The sequence below is a fragment of the Phascolarctos cinereus genome, unplaced genomic scaffold (genome assembly GCF_003287225.1).
Source record: "Phascolarctos cinereus isolate Bilbo 61053 unplaced genomic scaffold, phaCin_HiC Scaffold_4;HRSCAF=312, whole genome shotgun sequence".
NCBI lineage: Eukaryota > Metazoa > Chordata > Mammalia > Diprotodontia > Phascolarctidae > Phascolarctos > Phascolarctos cinereus.
Window position 1 is genome coordinate 237,187,510 of NW_027555847.1, and position 19,647 is coordinate 237,207,156.

The window sequence follows — 19,647 nt, forward strand, 5'->3', positions numbered from 1 at the left end:
CCAACACACACACAAACACACCAAAATAACTCACCAACTCTGTCAGGAAGGACTTCAAGTGCTGAAACTCGTTCATCTTTGTGAAGTTCTAGTCCGTAAACACAGTCAAATCCATCATATTTTATAAGATAGAGAGAAGGATTTACAGGAACCTGATCCAGAACTGTCCCTTTCCACTGAGTTACAGGTCCACTGCCTTCCTTCCATCCATGTTGAATTCTACATCCTACAATGTTTCTCCGGGGCTGAGAAATAGGTTTGCTGGGTCCCACGTTGCTTCGATGTTTTCTGTATACATATACATACACATATATACACATAATATACCACTTCAGGAATAAGTATTTTTACACAGCAAAGTTTTTATTACATACCCTCTCTAGGCAATGACATACATAGTCTACACAGGTAAGTTTTGCCAATTTAATTTATTCACATGGCATGAAAAATTTTAATGTGTTACACCTCACACCAAAACAACTAATACCTTATCTTTAAGGCTTTTAAAGTTGCTAGCTTAGCTTCAACTGGGTTAAGGAGGTGCTTAAACATTCTGACTTAAAGAAACTACTCATTTCAGAGTATCTGTTAAATTGTTTCAGTCATATTTAACTCTTTGTGACTCCCACTTGGATTTTCTTGGCAAAGACACTGCAATGGTTTGTCATTTCCTTCGCCAGTTCATTTTACAGATGAGGAAACTGAGGAAAACAGGGTTAAGTTACTTGCCCAGGGTTACACAGCTAGTATGTTTCTGAGGTTGAATTTCAATTCAAGTCTTCCCAACTCCAGGCCCTGCACTCTTATCCACTGAGCCACACCCAGCTACCCCTTATTTCAGAGTACTCTGCAGAACTGGTAACAATGTAAGGTAGTTCACTGTATTCAATTTTATACATATATGCATATGTGTACACACTCACACCCACACACCCATGAAGAGGGGGAGAGGGGATGCACAGCAATTTAGCAGTGAATAGAGCACTGGATAAGGAGTCAGAAACACATGAGTTCTCAGATAATGTGACTATGTGACCCCGAGCAAGGCACTTAATTTCTCTCAGCCTTAGTTTTCTCATCTATAAAATAAGGGAGGTAATAACAGCACTTACCTTACAGGGTTGTTGCAAGGATCAAATGAGATAATATATGTAAAGAACTTTGCAAACCTTACGTCAAGCTCAAAGTTACATTAAAATGTAGAAATTCTTAAGAAAAGTAATGAGACCCAAATACAATTGAAAGGTCTTGAGATTGCCAAATTTTCATTGCATAATGCATCACCTCCCTAAAATATTTATACAAAGTACTCCTCATGTTCCTCTGTTTGGTGGACAGGATTAAGATTGGATCAAGAAAGGAGATACAGTAAAGACAGCATGAGAGGAAAGGGGGACGGGTGCAGGGGAGAGCACCGAGTTTTAATATGAAAACAGAAGAGGGCGAGTGACAAAGCAACAAAAAACTGGAAAGAAATATGAAGGTATTTATATTTTCTCAGGAGTCACTTATAACAGTGGTAATAGCTGTATTTATAATGCTTGAAGATTTGTAAAACTGTGCATAAATTATCTGATCTGAGTAACAACCACAACCCTATGAAGGTAGACAACACAAGCATTTTTATTCCTATTTTATAGTTGATATAAAAAGCTCAGAGGGTAACATGGCCTACCCATAGCCAAAGGCATGAAGTGCCAGAGTTGAGATCTGAGTCCATGTTTTGCTGACTCCAAGCTTTACTGACACTTCACATGAGAACATAAGACCAGTTATATGTTACATCAGCACCAGACATTTAATATGAAAAATCTAAACAGCTAAATATATGTGTATTCATATATACACAACTGCTAGGGGGAAAAAATCAACTAAAATGTTAGAAAATCATGCAAGATCTAAGGCAAAGCCTAGTAGCTTCCAATATCTACACAAACCTAAGAATCTTAACAGTAGTTGTCTAGTCCAGGCTTCAGTTTCAAGCTTCAAATATAACTTTGCATCTAACAGAGCAGGAAAACCTCCCCATTTTTACATGACTAAAGCTCCTCTCTGGAGGTGCTGCTTCTCTGAATAAAAGATATCTGAGCATAAAAAATGCAATAACGAACTGTGTAAATTTTATATAAATTGTTTTACTATGAAGTTAACATTTAAAAACTCAGAAAGTATTGAGATTAAAAAGTACTGAGTATCACTGTATAGGATTACTTTTCCTCAGACCTACTATAAGGTAAACAGTGTTTTTTTTCTAATATTGATAAATGCTAGCAAAACCAGAAAACTATGTAGCATGTCTTAAAGAATCCTTAAATGATAAGTAATACTGTTAAAACCCAATGAGCTTTAAATGAAAACTAAGTTTTATGTGATGCTGATTAAAAGGTCTACCAACTGAAATGGATGGAATAGTGAATAGTGAAACAGTTATTACAGCTCAACAATTTGGCTACTATGGAAGTTTAGATAAATAGTTCAAGACTACTCATTTAACTCTTGTGACACATTCTAAGGTTTTATTAACATAGGTAAGTAGTCACAGGAAAATCCTTAGGACAGATGGCTATTAAATTAACTCGATTACCTCCTTTGAAATGATTCTCAGAATATTCAAAAGTATTTACCTTTGTTCTTGCTAAACTTGGCAGACACAAAATACACTCTGAAACTCTTAAACCACAGCAAATCTGCCATTGTTCACCAGGAACTGCTACTTTGTAAGATCAGTCTGTCTTTAAAGATTCAATATGATTCCCAAAACCAGTGTGAAAAGGAAACACTTTACAAATCAGACAGGTCTTTTAGCTTATGGAGGTGGCTCAAACCAACTGTTACCAAAACCACATAGGAGAACATAGGAGTTGATTAACTGTCAGCTCACCTAATGTGGAAGGTGCTCATATTTTAAAAAGATCAAATTAAAAGGAGTATATTATTTATAAATATTACAATTATAAATATAATTCTGAATAAAATACAAAATTTCTGAGAATTTTTTTTTTGCAAATTATTTCAGAGCATTCCTTGCTTCGTTGTTTTGGGTACTAAAACAAATTAACACTTTCTAAAATCAAATTAGAAAGCTTATAATGGAAAACAAATTTTTATCACAATAGTACATTTTCCAAACTACAAATTTATAATGCTAGTCCCAGTATCCTGAGAGAGAACAATCTGCTTCACTATCAAAGGGCTGGTGAAACTGATATAAACAGTTTTTTTTGAAAGTTACAGAATTTGTATAAGTATACTAGTATATGTCAAAGGTACTGCTGTTTCATTTACATTTAATTGTTTTAATTAGACCCAATGTGAAGATTACTATTCATTGCATCTCAGCAATTATTAGCATCACTTCAATCTGTGGGCTTAAGAAACTTTGTAATATATATTTAAAACACTGTATTTTTTAAAATTAAAGTATAGGTTAGGAGAATAAAAGAATCAATTTGGCTCTTCAGGTGACTTAAGGAAATAAATGGTTATGGGGAGTTGGGAGTGCCACCACAAATTTTTGAATGAGCTAACTAGAAACAGGAGACCCTGAGGGAAAATTAGACTAAAATACAGCCATTAGTATTGTAAATCAAAATTAGTAGATTGTAAATCAATTTTGTTTTGCACCTGGGACATTATCCCCATTTTACATATAAAAAAGATTGATTTTGGTATAATACATGATTTAATCAATCTTCTTTGTGTGTAATATGGTGATAATAATAGCACCTACCTCCCAGGGTAGTTGGAGGAATTAAATGATGCCTAAGAGCTTAGCACAGAGAGCAGCTTAAAAATGCTGACTGTGGGGTTTGGATTAAATAACATATCAAAAATAATAACATGAATTATTTTATAAGAAGGATAAATTAAAATTTTATCTAGCTAAATAGATGAAATTTGACTTGAGAAAAACTTGAGAAGTTTGACGTTATGTTTTTTAAAAAACAAACATGACATTCTTTAGATTTCTAGTTTTTCTTGTATTCTGGAATTCTGAAGAATATTAGACATGATTAGAAATGTGAATTCTCTTTTAATTAAGAGAATATGCCTTTGAAATTTTTTAAAAATACTGTAAAGTGGTGTTAGAGAAGCCACTTCCCTATTTTGAGTTATGAAAATGAATGTGATAAAAATCTTCGAAAAAACTGTAATGATGACATACCTTTTGCCTTAAATTCTTATGATTCAAGAGGTTTGAGAACCTCCCAACCAGAGCTGTGTTTTAAATGTGTAAATGCCTGGGTAAAGTTACTTTGAAATGGACTAAATTGATGTCTTTTGGCTAAAGTAATTTTATTGTCTTATAAATTGGACTGCTAAAAAGGATTGTTTAAAAAACTATTAAATATTCAATGGATTATATTTTCCTCTAAACTAGTCTCCTAAACGGAAAGACTGCCCTGTAATGTAAGTCAGCAAGTAGCTCAAATAATAACTTGAGAAATGAAAAGCTAAACATTCTGAAGTACTACGGAAAGCAGGCCTCTGAAATTCTTTAAAGTAATCTTTAAGAACTAGAAAAAAGCCTGGCATGTGGTAAACAGTATATAAATGAATCATTGCTGCCTCTTTAATTGACTAATTATTCTACACTGGATAAACGCTATACTGGGTTTTAGATATCACTGGATGTGATTAATAAAATACCAAAGGAGATAGGATGAATGATTTCCTTGTAACAATTTTAAAATACGTTCTATTAAACTGTTTTTCTTTTGTATTATAAAATCTAAGAAAAGCTGTTAGGGCAGGTTACTTTCCCTTTTGATCTGAAGGCTGTTAGATCATAAATGTATCTGTTATAGAATGTGAAAAAAGTTTGAAAACTGTTAATATTTAATGAGGTATATTTAAAATTAAAATAAAAATGATACTTTTGAAAGAAAAGCTTGGCAAAATCTTCTTAAATAGATCTTTGTGAAGTTCCTTAGGACTTCTTACTTGAGCTAAATCAGAAGATCTTACCAGCCCTGCTCAGTGTGTTGTCAAATACTGAAGGGCTGCAGTTTAAGGAAATACGATCTCTACCTGCCAGAGTAGGGAAATTTCTGAGATAAACTTTAAATAATAAGTGAGCTTCACCTGAGATCATTTAGAAAATGGCATAATTATATCTGTTAATAATTAGTAAGTGGTAAAGTTACATTTTTGAACCAACTATTCACTGCGTATATAGTGTTCACTGTATTAATGTTAAAACTCCAGAATGCAGTATTTGTGCTGCTTATCCAATTTATATATGTTTATACATATATAATTTATATACAATATATTAACTTTTAACTTTGTATATGTATATGTGTGTGTATATCCAACTAGCTTGCCTCTCTATCACTTCCTGTAGTAGTTGCCCTTACCTTAACATCAGCACATTGATATTTATAAGTATGCCTAAGACTGGTCTTTATAAAGTCTCCCTTCAACTTACAGGGTTAAAGCTTTTTCTAAAACTTATAACTCCAATTGGCAAGCCGTATTGTGAAAGCTCACCTAAAGTGGCCAGGTGTACTTTCCCTTCCTTTATCCTATCTACACAGCAGATCAAGGGTGGAGCTGCACATCTAAATATTAAAACCTATCACATATTTGTTTAGATACACTTTAGAACATTATGTGCATATGGTGAATTTTGCCTCCAACAACTATAATGAACACATGAAAATTTCTGTCAGTGAACACTGTATAAATTTGAACCACTGCTGTTAATGTTATTGTCACATAAACACAATAATTATATCCTGCTCTAACAAATGATTAATGAAATTTTGATAACAAAGGCAGAGTCTCATACATGGGACGTTAATTTGATATACTTAGAATTTTTGATTTCAGGTATACCTGTAAGATTGTAAAGCCAATAATCCACCATCCCAGGGGCTGCCATGGCCTATGGTCTAAAGACTGCTACAAGTGGATATTTGTCCTTGGGAAAAAGTTGAGAGGGAGACCTTACGTGAAGGTAGGATTCTCTTGACTTGGTTTCCCATTGAACTACTTTGTTTTTCAACAGGAAATTTTCCCTCCTAGATAATTCTGAACCTGGCTTTTGATACCCTGTGAACAAAGTGGAGCTTTAATTAACTCTTAACTATCCCTTTCGCCTTGAATAAAACAGAGCTAACTAAGGGAGTATTTCTCTTGTTACAGCTTCTCCATATCACCATTACTATGTTTCCTCATTTCTCAAGTCTAAGTTACCCTGTGTTTAACTCTATGTTCAATTAACATCTTGACCATACTTACCAGAGTAACAAGACATTTCAGTTACCATAATACTCCCTTGATGGACAGACTAATTGACGTGTTATCTTATCCAATCAGAGAAATAGATCAGCGAGTGTCCCTCTCCAAATGCCCTATTAAGTTTCCAACATGCTTACAATGTTGGCAATAGTAACAAATTACATTCACACTGTTTCAGGATGTGCCTAGCCTAACTATAATTCAAATGACCTGTCCCATCCAATCAAGGTTTCAAGATTTTCTCATTTCTTAGTTCCTCTTTTACTATTATAAAATAAGCTCTGTAAAACCCTTGTTTGTGGGGCAGCTAAGTGGCTCAGTGGATACAGCACAAGTCCTGGAGTCAGGAGAACCAGAGTTCAAATCCAGCCTCAGACCAAACACTTGACACTTACTAGCTGTGTGACCCTGGGCAAGTCACTTAACCCCAACTGCCTTAAAAAAAACCCCAAAAAACCCTTGTTTGTCTCCAACTCCTGAGGAATCAGAAGACCTGGCTTGTTGGCAACTGCTAGCCTTGCAAATTTTAATCACTGTGCTTGGGACTTTGAGACTCAGTTTCTCTTTGCTTCAGATTACAGTTACACTCACTTCTGCAAAGGGAGGAAGGTAATTTTTTTCATCTTTCCTCCAAGACCAACCTTAATCAAGGTTGCCATAAACAACGCAAGACAGCACATTCACATTCATTTTTGCATGGTTCTTTCCGTTCATATTTATTGTCACTGCACATGATATTCTTCTGGTTTTGTTTATTTCACAATGAACTTCATTAAGAGGCAGCATGTGAAAAAGAGCAATGGCTGTGGAGTCTGGGGACCTGAGTTCAAATCTCATCTCTCACATACACCTTCAGTAAATCACTGAACCACCCTGGCCTCATCTTCATAAAGGGAATGGAGTGGATAGGATGGCCCTTCTAGCCTTGTGATCTTATGCTGATTTTCCCCCCAGACATCTTTAAATTCTTCATAGTAACCAATTCTTATAGTGTGGTAATATTCCGTTATATTCCTGTATACAATTTACAAAACTGCCTTCTAATCTTAATCATTTTTGATGGAAATCTTCCTAAAACGTATTATGTATTTCTCTGTCTTCTCAAAACAGTATATTAAAATTAATTTAACAACTACTTGATATTCAGGGTTGCTGTTTAATAGCACCAATCTGAAATGTAAAAATGATGATCCCAAGGATTATTGATATACAAACTGCCTCCATACTACACATCCTTTTAACTGCCTTTTTTTGGTCTTTATCTCTTACCCTCAGCTTCTTGATGTTATCAATATGTCTATGTCTCAAAATCCCATGTTATCCACTCCCCCAATACCTCACCTCTTATTTGTTGTAGGCTGGAGAGCCAGATAACCAACTTTGTCAAAAATAATATATAAAACATTAAATAAATTCTGAAGGAAGATATGAGTAACTCTATACACAGCAAGGGCTTCACCTTTGGGATACCAATTTTGGCAGCTTAGTGGCCTTTTTCATTTGGTTACTTATATTCAAAAGGCAGTTGATGGTGTCAGATAAATGACCTCCAAATGAGTGTGATTTTATCATATTGATGTATAAAGCTTTTCCTGAATAAGACTTCAAGCTTAGAATAGCTTTAAAACAAGGGCTCTGTGGACATGGCAATTAAAAAATAGTAAAAGGATATAATACTTTACAATTCACATTTTAACCTACTCTCTTTTTCATAACTAACCATACTTTGAACATAACTTCTAACAATACAAGCAAAGTTTTATTATTCAGAATTTTTTTAAAGTGCTAATATCATATTTTATGCATTTATAAGTGCTTTTCTCAAGGTTCATATTGATTCAGAGACAAATGTGCCTCTCTTGAAGAGTCTTTTGAGTATCAGAATAACTAAACAAACATCTTGAGTTTAAGAATCAACTATACATTAAAAATAGTGGAAATATAACCAAGCTCCTAGTAAACCTGTACCTGGTGTTTAAGACCTGGACTTGTTAAGAAAACTTTAATTCTTCATTGATAACTGACAATATTTTTGCCATATCATCTACAGCTTTACATTTTCAAGAAATTTCATTTTTCAAACTAAGAAAATTAGGACAAATATCCAATTTTATCAGAACTTTCAAAATGCAGACTCAAACATGAACAAGATTTGAAAAATTCTTCATATCAATATTTACATGAACTACTTCAGCACTAGTTCAGTTCCTGGAATAACCTAAAGTTAAAAGAAAATTCTAGATCTCTAATGCTAAAAATCAGGGCAAAATTGGCAACCTGAAATTATCACAAAGTTTAAGAAACCAGATGGCAACCTACCACAGAGAATATTCTCTTATGACAGAACAGAGGTAAAGATTAACTCCTATGCCTCAATCAGAATTATGCATAAATCACTCATTTCACCTTATGGTACTACGCAGTCACAAGTTTAAGAGAAAAGGAGAGAAATGAGGCTTCCATCTACTGTCCAGAGCTCTATGTGATCTGTAGCTTCTTTTTAATTATAAGATACGTGGAAATGTTATTTAAATATACTTAAACCTTAAAGTCCTCACTATATACCTCAATAATCTTTTAGTGCCCAAATGCTGAATAGCTAAAACCAATGATATAAAAAAAAGGCCTTACCTGTACAGATTATAAAAACCAATATATAAATGTTAGCTATTACGCTATATGCATGCATGTATATAAATGCATAATCATAATCATGTGCACATATGTATGTTTTAAATTTTATTTAATTTTTTAATGGCTGAAAATCTACCTTTTCTTGTATCCACCCCGAACTGCGGGGGGGAAAAAAAAGGCAAAACCATTGTAACAAATATGCATAATCAAAATAAATTCATGCATTCAGTTCAATTGCAGTTCAAAGTGCAATTCAAAATACATGTCTCAATCTCCTCCCTGAGTCCATCACTTCTCTGTCAGGATGTGGGTAGCATGCTTAATAAAGAATCCTTGGGAATTTGGAGACTGCTCTAAATATTTCATTCTTAAGTCTTTCAAAATTGTTCATCTTTACAATATTGTTGTTGTATAAATGGTTTTCTTTGTTCTACTTAATTCCCTCTGCATCTGTTCACACAAATCTTCCCCAGTTTCTCTGAAAACATTCCCTTAATTTTTATTTTTTACAGTAGAGAAGTATTCTATCATGTTTATATGCTATAATTTGCTCAACCATTCCCCAAATGGAGGGCATACCCTTAGTTCTCAGGTCTTTGCCTTCATAAAAAGAACTGTTTTACTTTTATACACATGGATCTTTTTCCTCTTTGAGGTATAGACTTAGTAGTGATAGGGTCAATCAGTATGTACAATTTAGTAACCTTGGGGGTATAATTCAAAATTGCTTTCCAGTTGGCTAATCCAGTTCATAGTTCTACCAGAGCATTAATGTCTTTTTTTCTCACTGCTCCTTTCAGAATTTGTCACTTTTTTTCTTGTCAATTTTGCCAGTCTGACAGATGTGAGGTAGAAACTCAGAATTCCTTTAATTTGTATTTCTCTAATCATTAGAGATTTAGAGCTTTTTTTTTTTTAAATAAATGTGGCTGTTGGGAGCTTGGATTGCTTCCTCTCAAAAGTGCTTGCTTATATCCTTTGACTATCAATAAGGAAATGGTTCTTATTGTTATACATTTGAATCAATTCCCTATAAATCTCAGAAATAAGACTTTATCAGAACAACTTGTTACAAAGAGTTTTCCTAGATTTGTTTGTGCTAAAACTTAACTTTATGTAATTAAAACTATTCGTTTTATCTTTTGTGATCTCTTTTGATATCTGTTCATAAACTCTATTCATAGATTTGAAAGATAATTTCTCCATTGTTCTGTTAATTTGTTTAAGATGCTATCCCCTTATGTCACTTACATTTCTACTTGGAGCTTACCTTTTCATGAGCTGTTGGTCTGTCAGACTGCATTCCCATTTCCCACTACATGCAGAATGGCAAGATTTTATACAAACAAGGGTTGGTATCTTTATCAAGCACTAGGCTACTGTGCTCATTTGCTTCTGTATATAATGCACCAAATCTGTTCCACTGATTGACCTCTTCAATTCTTAACCAGTAACAAACTGTTTTAATGATTTCTGTTTTTTATATTAACTTGAGATCTGGTACTGCTAGGCCTCTTTCTTTCCCAAGTTTTTCCCATTAAATTCCTTTGAAGAATTTTTGTTGCTCTAAATGAATCATTTTTTTCCCCTTTTTCCTAGCCCTACATTGGTATTTTGACAGAAATGGAACTAAATAAATTTAGAAGCATTACATTGGTTCAATCTCTCCAATTAATATTTCTCCAATTATCAGCTATCTTTATATGTGTAATGAGTATTTTATAATTTTTCTTATAATCTTTTTGAGTGTATAGACTCCCAATTATTTACTTTCTATATTATTTTAAATTTAATTTTTCTCTTCCTAATGGATTTTGTTGGTAATATTTTTTAAAATGCTGATGATTTATGTGGGCTTACTTTATGTCCTGCAACTCTGCTGAAGTTATTGTTTTAATTAATTTTTTGCTTGACTCTATAGGATTCTCTAAGTACATTTATCTAAGTACATAATATCATTTGTAAATGTGATAATTTTTGTTTCCTCTTTACAAATGCTTATTCCCTCAATTTCTCTTTTACATCTTATTGCTATAGCTAGCATTTCTAGTACTGAATCAAATAATAACAGTGATTATTGACATTAGTGCTTTATCCTAACGGTTCCTAGTTTATCACTATAACATAGAATGCTAGCTCTTGGTTTTAGACAAATACTGCTTATAATTTTTAAGGAAAAGATCCATTTATTCGTATGTTTTCTAGCATTTTATTATCAACTCCTTGTCTTTGTCCTGTTGTAGTTGAGGCTCTCGTGCTTATCCTCTCTTAGTTCAGATCTGATATTAAGACAAAATGAGACACTTGCAAATCACTGAACGTTTAACACAAAGAGGTTTACTTTGCCCTAGCACAGCAAGGATACAGTTGGCATTCGGTTATTCTGGACCACCACTTCTCCTTTACATATGGAAATGGTGCCTCGTCAGCAGGGCAGGGTGACTCCTGTGGGCTTCAAAAATCCATATCTAGGTAGCTTACATTCTATATAGGGGGCACTTTTTAATGCCCTCAGATGACCAGAGCCAATGAGTTAACTTTGTTCTACCCCATGTTGCTAAGAGGTGAAGTGGATAGGGAGAAGGTTTTGGAGAAGGAAGTTACATCAGGGAAGCCAAGGCCAATTAGGTACTAGAGGTAGCTTTGTTTTCCTTTAGGTAAAGCCTCCCCACATTGTGGGTGGGAAGAAAGAAGTTGAGTCAGAGAAACACTGGTACTAAAACATACCCCAAACCTCTGTTAATGTCAAGAATACCTACCACACGATCCTTTTAGTCACCTAGGTTTACAACTTAGGCATCATTCTCAAATCCTTACTCTCTCATATCCTTACTCTTCCATATAACTGTCAAGTCCTGTTATTTCTATCATCCTAATATCTCTTATAACTTTCCCTCCTCTGACTCTGCCACCATCTTGGTTTAAGCCCTTGTCACCTCATACCTAGTCTTTTTCAATGGTCTGCTGGTAGGTCACTCTGCCTCTTTCTCTCTACTCCCATCTATCTTTCACTCGGCTGTCAAATTGATCTTCTTAAAGTACAGGTCTGACCATATCACTTCTGTATTCAACAAACTCTTGTGGCTCTCCAGGAGAGAGGATCAAATATAAAACCCTCTGTTTGGCTTTTAAAGCCCTTTATAACCTGGCCCCTACCTACCTTTCCAGTCACCTCATACCTCATTCCCTGCCCCCTTCACCTCCCAGTATACTCTCTGTGATATTAGTGACATTGGCCTTCTTGCTGTTCCTTGCACATAACAATTCACCATCTGACTCCAAGCATCATCACTGGCTGTGCCTATGCTTAAAACATACTCTATCTTCTCCTCATCTCTATGCCCTACCCTCTTTGGTTTCCTTCAAGCCTCAGCTAAAGTTCTACTTTCTGCAAGAAGCCTTTCCTAGACATTCTTAAGTGTCTTCCTCTGAGACTACTTCCAATTTATCCTGTATATAAGCTTGTTTTTTACATTATTTGTTTACATGTTGTCTCCCATTAGACTGTGAGCCTAGCATAGTACCTAGAACACAGCAGGTACTTAATAAATGCTAAGTGACTTGAAATGGCTTGACTTGATATAGAAAGTTTTGCCTTAGCAGGAAGAAGGGCTACATATCTTCATGTGAAACAGAGCAAAGAGAGAGGGAAAATTACTGAATGATGTCAGCTGAAGGTGAGCGGTAAGTGGATCAGAATGAGAGCTCTCAGCAAATTATCTCTTTTTTTTTTCTATGAAGTATAATGTAAAGTCCTCAAGTGAGACAGTGAGGGGGAGGGTGTTATGATGAATGAGAATTTTGGGAAGTGCTTCGGTAATAAGCTAGCAGATTTCCAAGTTGTAGTGGAAATTTCCAGTTGAGACTATGTTACAAATACAGAGTAGTCTTAGCCTGGATTGATGATTTTTTACAAACTCAATTCAGCAGCACGTAAATCTACTGATCATATTGACTCTTGACCTTTGCTTCCTACTGCCACTTTCAAATTCTTCCTTTATCAAACTCACTCACAGCAACCTCTTCTCCTTTGAGGTCCTTGAAGAGATAAATGGTGAAAGAATTACAAGACCAAGTTTTGGTAAGGTGTAATTAGCCAAAGGACAAAGAATAAAAGGGATCTGAGAGTAGAGGATGAAGTGAGTCACCAAAAGGTTAACACTGGAAGTGAGAACAAGACGAGACAGTGCATAGGGTGAGAGTCAGGAAAACAATGGACAGGTAAAGGAGTGGAGGTCACAGTGAAGAACAGAGTTAGTGGTCATAAAGCAAAGGAAAGATGGAATAAAAGGTTCTGATCAGATAAATGAAATTTGCATGAACGTGTAAGTGGAACACTTGGGAAAGATGGCAAGATCAAGGTTATGACCATCTCTAAGGTGAAGTGGAAGAGTTAAGCATGAGAAGGGATTAATAAAAAGGAATTGCTCCCATACCCTCCCCTGCCTTGAATTCTGCAAGGATTAGGTCAGACACCATTCACTTGAGGAGGCCCACGAGGAAAAAAACATTCTTAAAATATAAGGAAAAAGAAAAACTTTATTTCTTCATTTTAGGCTCATAGTTACAAGAATATGAAATTCAGTAGTGATACAGAGGATATTCCCATAAGCAGGTTATGACCTGTTAATTATGGAATACACCCATCAATCCAGAGCTAATTGGTAGTTAATACTGAAGTGGATGGCTGCCCTTTGATTTTTATTTTCTGATACAGCTGTGATGAAAAAACAGTTCAGGGTTCAAAGATGGGGGCAACGGAAGCTTCCATCCTCTGAAATGGCTGCCAATCAGTGGGCTTTGAGCCTTCCTGGCAGGCTTAGACATCACTGCAAGAGGCCTACGATTCCATGTGCATACTAATCATTGGCATTTTGCTATTTCACTAATAAAACATGCAGTGTGACTCAATATAAATAATCATACCTCCTATATACTGAATATTTGTCTTACATATATATGCTATTATTATTTTTGAAATATGCTGCCAGTAATAAAATGCAAATTCAAAATCATAATAGATAATACTTCTGAAAAGTATTTTCTGGTATCATGAATATAAAGCTAAATACTAATGACATGAACTTAAGACAGTCTCATAAAAAGTTACACATGCTATAATTGCACATACATATGTTTTCTGATACAAAATTTGGTTTCTTTTTTGGCCAGGAACAGGTAAAATAGCATGAGTGAAACAATGAATAAGTTATAAAAATACATTTTATACTTGGCATATACATACTTATTGTTATTTATATGCCTCTTTTATGCAGCCCTAGTAGATTCCAATTACTTAAGGGTGTGAACTGTGTCTTAACATACATTTATATCCCCCCAAAACCTAGCACAGTACATTGTAGATCACTAGATTTTACACGTATATGTACAGAAGTTAGAAGTAAGAGCTTTTGTAGATTAAAGTCAAATGCTTTTTAAATAAATGTTTATTTATTAATGACAGTTTTAAAAGCTCTTTATTAGAGAAAATGTTACACATTTATATGATGTATATATTCACTTCCACACAGTCTCTCAAGCCACTCATTGTCTGACCTTTCTCCTTTGTACTTAGTCTTTTCCTAACTTATACAGCATGTCCCTTCTCTGTTTTCACCATTTTAACTCTACTTAGCCATAAACTTCTTAGGGCAGGGATGGTCATTTTTCATCTTTGAATCCTCAGTGCCTAGCACTATGCCTTAAATAGAATAAGCACTTAATCAATATTTATTGAATATGTAGTACAAAATGCTCAAAAGTGAGAAACTTTTTACCATTCAAATGCAGAAAACCCATTTTAGGTTAGTGGAGAAAGGCTGGCACATAATGCTACAGCATCACTAGTAAATAGTTCTCTGAATTCTATGCCCAACTCCTTCTCATTTTTAGTTGCTTGATATCTATTAACGAGTTTTCACTGACAGACATCAGAGCCACGAGGTGGAAAAAGTCAACCTGTTTTGGAGGTTTCAGGATAACACATGCATAGATTTAGTTTAAGTGCAAGAAGAGGCTTGATAGATCATTAAACCCATCTGTACTCAGTACTCACTAGTACGTTGAGTAGTACATTATCCTCAGTAGGTGTGGACTGACTGAAAATGACAAGAAGAAAATAAAGGAAATCTCCCTTGAAGCTCTTGTAGAGCAGCGGCCTATTTTTCTCTAAGTTAACGCTAGCTGCACCTCAACACCTTACTCTGTACAACCTCAGGTTTCAGTATTCTCATCAGTAAACACAACAGATTAGACAGCTGCCTCTGAGGTCCTTTCCAGTTCTAAATCTATGATCCTAGGTGAAGTATACCTCCAAAATCATAACTACGATATAATAAAAGCATTTCACTTTCATATTGTGTTTGAAGTCTTCCTACCAAAACAAAAATATAATTCTTGCTGTGTAATTATAACAACTTCAAAGAAGAGATAAAAATCTGCACCTTACTCCATTCTTTACAGTTGTTGGGGAATATATGGGAGCATGACATATATTATGCCTGTTAAACGACTCTGGTCATACATCTGTTAATCTTGCTGAACTGCTTTTTTCCTTCTTTTTGATTCACTGTTGGACTGCACAGGTAGAGGGGAACAAGTTGTCCCCCCACCCCACCTCCAAAAAAAAGCATCCCTGAAACATCTTTTAAAATGCACAGAAGAAAACAAAAGGAATAGCAGGAGAGCAGGACAGCTCTGATACTGAATTGATTGTATACTTTAAAAGAAAAGTAAGCTATCACATAAGAGAGATTCAGTTTCACGTATAAACCTCTCTTCTACAATATATGTGGAAGTGCTCATTTTAGTTAATGTTTATTAAGTTGAGAATAAAAAATTTACATAAAAAGGGGAAGTGGCATTAAATATGAACTAAATTATACAATGGTAAAATGTGAACAAAAATATGAAAAGAATAAGAAACATAAAATGTGAAAAATTAATTCTAGGGGAATAGAAATGAAAGATATTATAAAATTAAGACATTCTGTTGAATATACATATATGTGTTTTGATTCCTATATGTTTTCAAGGCCTAGCACACAACATAAGTGTGCAAAAAATAAAACACAAAAATAAAAAGAAACATAATAGCATTAGAATCTTTATGAAGGAAAAATATTAAGATATGAATGTTACTAACATTTTCAATACAGATAAAGTGCAAAATAAAAAGTCTCAAACTTTATCATTACAAAAAGAATGTTCTTTTATTGTAATAAGAGGAAGTTAAACTTTATCTCACCTACAAAAAAGATTAGTAACATGTAATATATGCAGTGTAATTGTGCCTCATTATAGTCCAGCTGAGTATCTATGAGACTTCTACATTACAAGGTACATGTGACTTTCATAACTAAACCCCCTATATCAAATAGCTCTATGAGTGAAATTACAATATTTAAAGTCAATATAACACTTTCTCTTAGTAATTTAAAAATAATTCTAATAAAGTAGTTTAATCACCTGGTTAACCTGCAACATCTCTGTGAAACAGGAAGCAGATAACACCAAAAGAAAAAGGCTAGTAACTTGCCCAAGGTCATTAAGAAAATCAGAGGCAATATCTGAAAATTAATTCTGGTACTATGATTCTATGTTCAACATATTAGGGCATACATGTTACTTTTGTAACACTCTTGTAAAAGTGAATAGATATTTGAATGTCCCTGAACAAGATGTAAAGCAAATATGTAAAAAGCAGCAGAATGTACCATCCATGTAATATCTAAAGAGGATATCTGAAATATAACATAAAAATGAAAATCAAGTTTCAGAAAATGCTTACTTGTGGGAAGTCCTTTTCTTCATCATGCTGGCAGATACACCTGCATGTCCTGAAAAGACACATAATAAAGGAAACGAGAAATGACTAAATGGCATGAGTAGCTAAAATTAATTTACGAGTTAAACTACAAACAAAAGCACAACATTTAATTCGCCAAAAGTTGATAAAAATGATTTGTTAAACCTTAATAGCTAAATTTAATATAAAATGTATTTATTTTCTCATTTCTTAAAATAATGATGCCTATAAATAATTTTAAATCTTTAACAATGGCCATCTATATCTACACTAAAGATGATACTTGTTTCTTTTCCAGAACTGAGAAAGAGAAGTGGTAAATAAGAAAAACAGCAACCATAAGCAAAAGGGAGTAGTTAAAAGCTATATTAACCTGTAACTTTAGAAAAGTATATTCTGATACAGAGAATGTCTTAAAAGTAAAGTTCTATTGGCAAAAAATATGGTATAACTAGGAATTGTAGAGAGTGAAAAAATACGCCCCTGAACTATGTATGTAGTTATATGGAATCAGATATGGATTACAACTGTTTAAAAGTACATAGTTCATATGTGAAGGCTGCTACACCATAAAACCTATGAGAAACTCTGAAGCAGGAGTATAGGTGAAGAGCTAGTCACATGGCAAGAGCAAGGGATGACACCTGGACCGTTCACTGGTGCCCTCCAAATGTCAGAAGGAGGAAGGAAAGGAAATAAACATTTATATAGTGTCTACTATGTGCCAGGAATTGTGAATGTTCTTTAGTGCTTACCTTGTTCATTTCTATCACTGTTCCTTGGCTTTTGTCATTCCCCCCTTCCAATAACAAATCTTCCAGGAAGTCTTTCTCAATCACTCTAGACCACAATCATGTTTCCTTACTCTGAACCTGTATCCTGGATTTTGCTTTTATAATCATTTGACACTTTTCACCTACAATGTTGTTGGCCTAAGCCAATCAAGACTTTTTTTTGTCAAATGGTAACTTCGTATTTACTTGGTACTGGGTGGTAGAGAGTCATTTATAATGGCAAGAAGGGCTTGTTATAAGGTGACAACTTCTTGTTACTCAACAGTTTTGATTCAATTTATGAGAAAATCTTGGGTTACCTGAAAGATTATCTATTCTGCAAAGACAATTTTTGCAGATGGCTGAACTACAAAACTTTTAAGTTATAAACACATATTATTATGGGTAAATACCTTTCAAAAATTAAAAAGTCTGTTTCCTAAAGCAGTAAACCAAATACAGTGGTTTTTTTTCTTTATAAAAAGTTATTTTTAAATTTAAAACAATTTTTATTAAAGGATGCATTTCCAGGGGTAATTTTAAGGCTTCACACTAGTGTACAAAGCTTGTTTTTCTCCCACAGTAAACAATCCCAAATTGCTGTATTATTTAACTTTCTGTGTCTGCTTTTTATAGTTTTCTTGTTTTTGTCTTTGCTATAAGCTATTTTTCCTATCACCAATGTGCTTGCCTTCTCTTCTATTTACTGCTTCAAGTGTCCATCACGCATGGTACAAGTAGACGGACTACTGAAGAAAGGGAAGGTATTAATAACAGACACACATTTCTCCTTAAATCTTTTTTAAAAATTCCTAGTTAAAGCAATTACAAATTGTATAAGAAAAAATCTGCAAAATGTACTCTCCAAGTAACAAAATATATTTCATAATTCAATACATATGCTTACAGAATTATACAAGACAGTTTGCTTCAGTTATGTTCAGTTTTTTTTTAAAAAATAGGATTGCGTTTTCTAGTAAGGATGCAAAATTAATCTGGAAAAAAGATCCAAATGAGTCACCATTGTAAAATTTACAGCAAACATTATATCAGTAACTAAGCCTTATCTTGTCCCAATCCATTGATAAAGATGGAGATAAAGAAGCAACATATAAAATGCTGTTCTTGAAATCAAGATGACCTAGGTTCTTTCTAATCCTGCATTTTCCATGTAAGTCATTTCACCTCAATGCACCTAATATAAACAGGAGATGTCAGAATGTGTGGAAGGAATTAACAAAATGGGGTTCCTTAATCAAAGATCCTTTGCCTATTCATGTATGTATAATATATCCCAACATTCAAGGAGTTTTCAATCTACAGAAAAATAAAGAAGATCCCGAACATCAAAGGAGCAAAGAAAAGCATGAATACTGTCCCAGTAGAGGCTACTCAGTGAACTGACTTAGGACACCACCCTGGCCACTTGGAAACAATGAGACCTAGACCAAGCTACTTTATATTATCTGTAATTCAGTTGTCTCATCTGTAAAGTGAGGAGGCAGTAGAACTAGAAAATTACTTAGCTTCTTTCCAGGTCTAGATCCTAAATCTCAGACAATGATTTTTGCTCCTAAAAAAAGTGAGCAAAAGTCTATTTACACTAAAGCAGCATACGCTAAAGCAGTAAGCTGAAGAATAAGAAAAAAGAAAAAAAAAGAAAATACCTCCTTTTTCTATTTGGCCTTGAAATGATCTTGTGTACACACATGCACACCTGAGGGTGAGGAATTCTTTTCAAAGAAAAAGGACACATGCACACATAGATACATGATCTAGACTTGGAATTCTGGCTCTGCCTCTTATTATTACTCTATAACCTCAGACAAGTCATTTAACCTCTTAGGGACCTTTTAAATTTCTTTCTATCACTTAAGTCTGAGGTTATAAATCAGACCAAGGCTTTCTAATTTCCCTATCTTTAAAATCCTCCCCTGCAATAATAGCACATGCTAGAATGCACTACCATAGGATATATATGCCCTTGACCTGTGTCAGGCTTCCACAGGAAAAAGAAATACATTGAGTTTCACCTTTCACAAGCTCTCCTCTAAAAGTCAGACCTAAAATTAAGCTTACTAGACCAGTGTTTTTCAAAGATTTTTCTAGTTATGGCATAGTATTATTATCCTTTCTTCTAAAAAAAAATCCATTTCCTTATTATTGAGAGTAAGCTGACTTTTTAAA

At 34.2% G+C, this 19,647-nt stretch overlaps 1 protein-coding gene across 6 annotated transcripts in view; it reads right to left on the bottom strand.

The window, feature by feature from the left end:
* Positions 1–19,647, bottom strand: part of SPIN1 (spindlin 1) — a 130,650-nt gene that overhangs the window by 14,413 nt on the left and 96,590 nt on the right. For all 6 annotated transcript variants that reach the window (XM_021009559.2, XM_021009558.2, XM_021009562.2 and 3 more), the window contains 2 exons: positions 16,670–16,718; positions 35–288 (listed from right to left, as the gene is read on the bottom strand). In XM_021009559.2, coding sequence (XP_020865218.1) covers positions 35–288; positions 16,670–16,718 — 303 coding nt within the window. The remainder of the gene's footprint in view (positions 1–34; positions 289–16,669; positions 16,719–19,647) is intronic.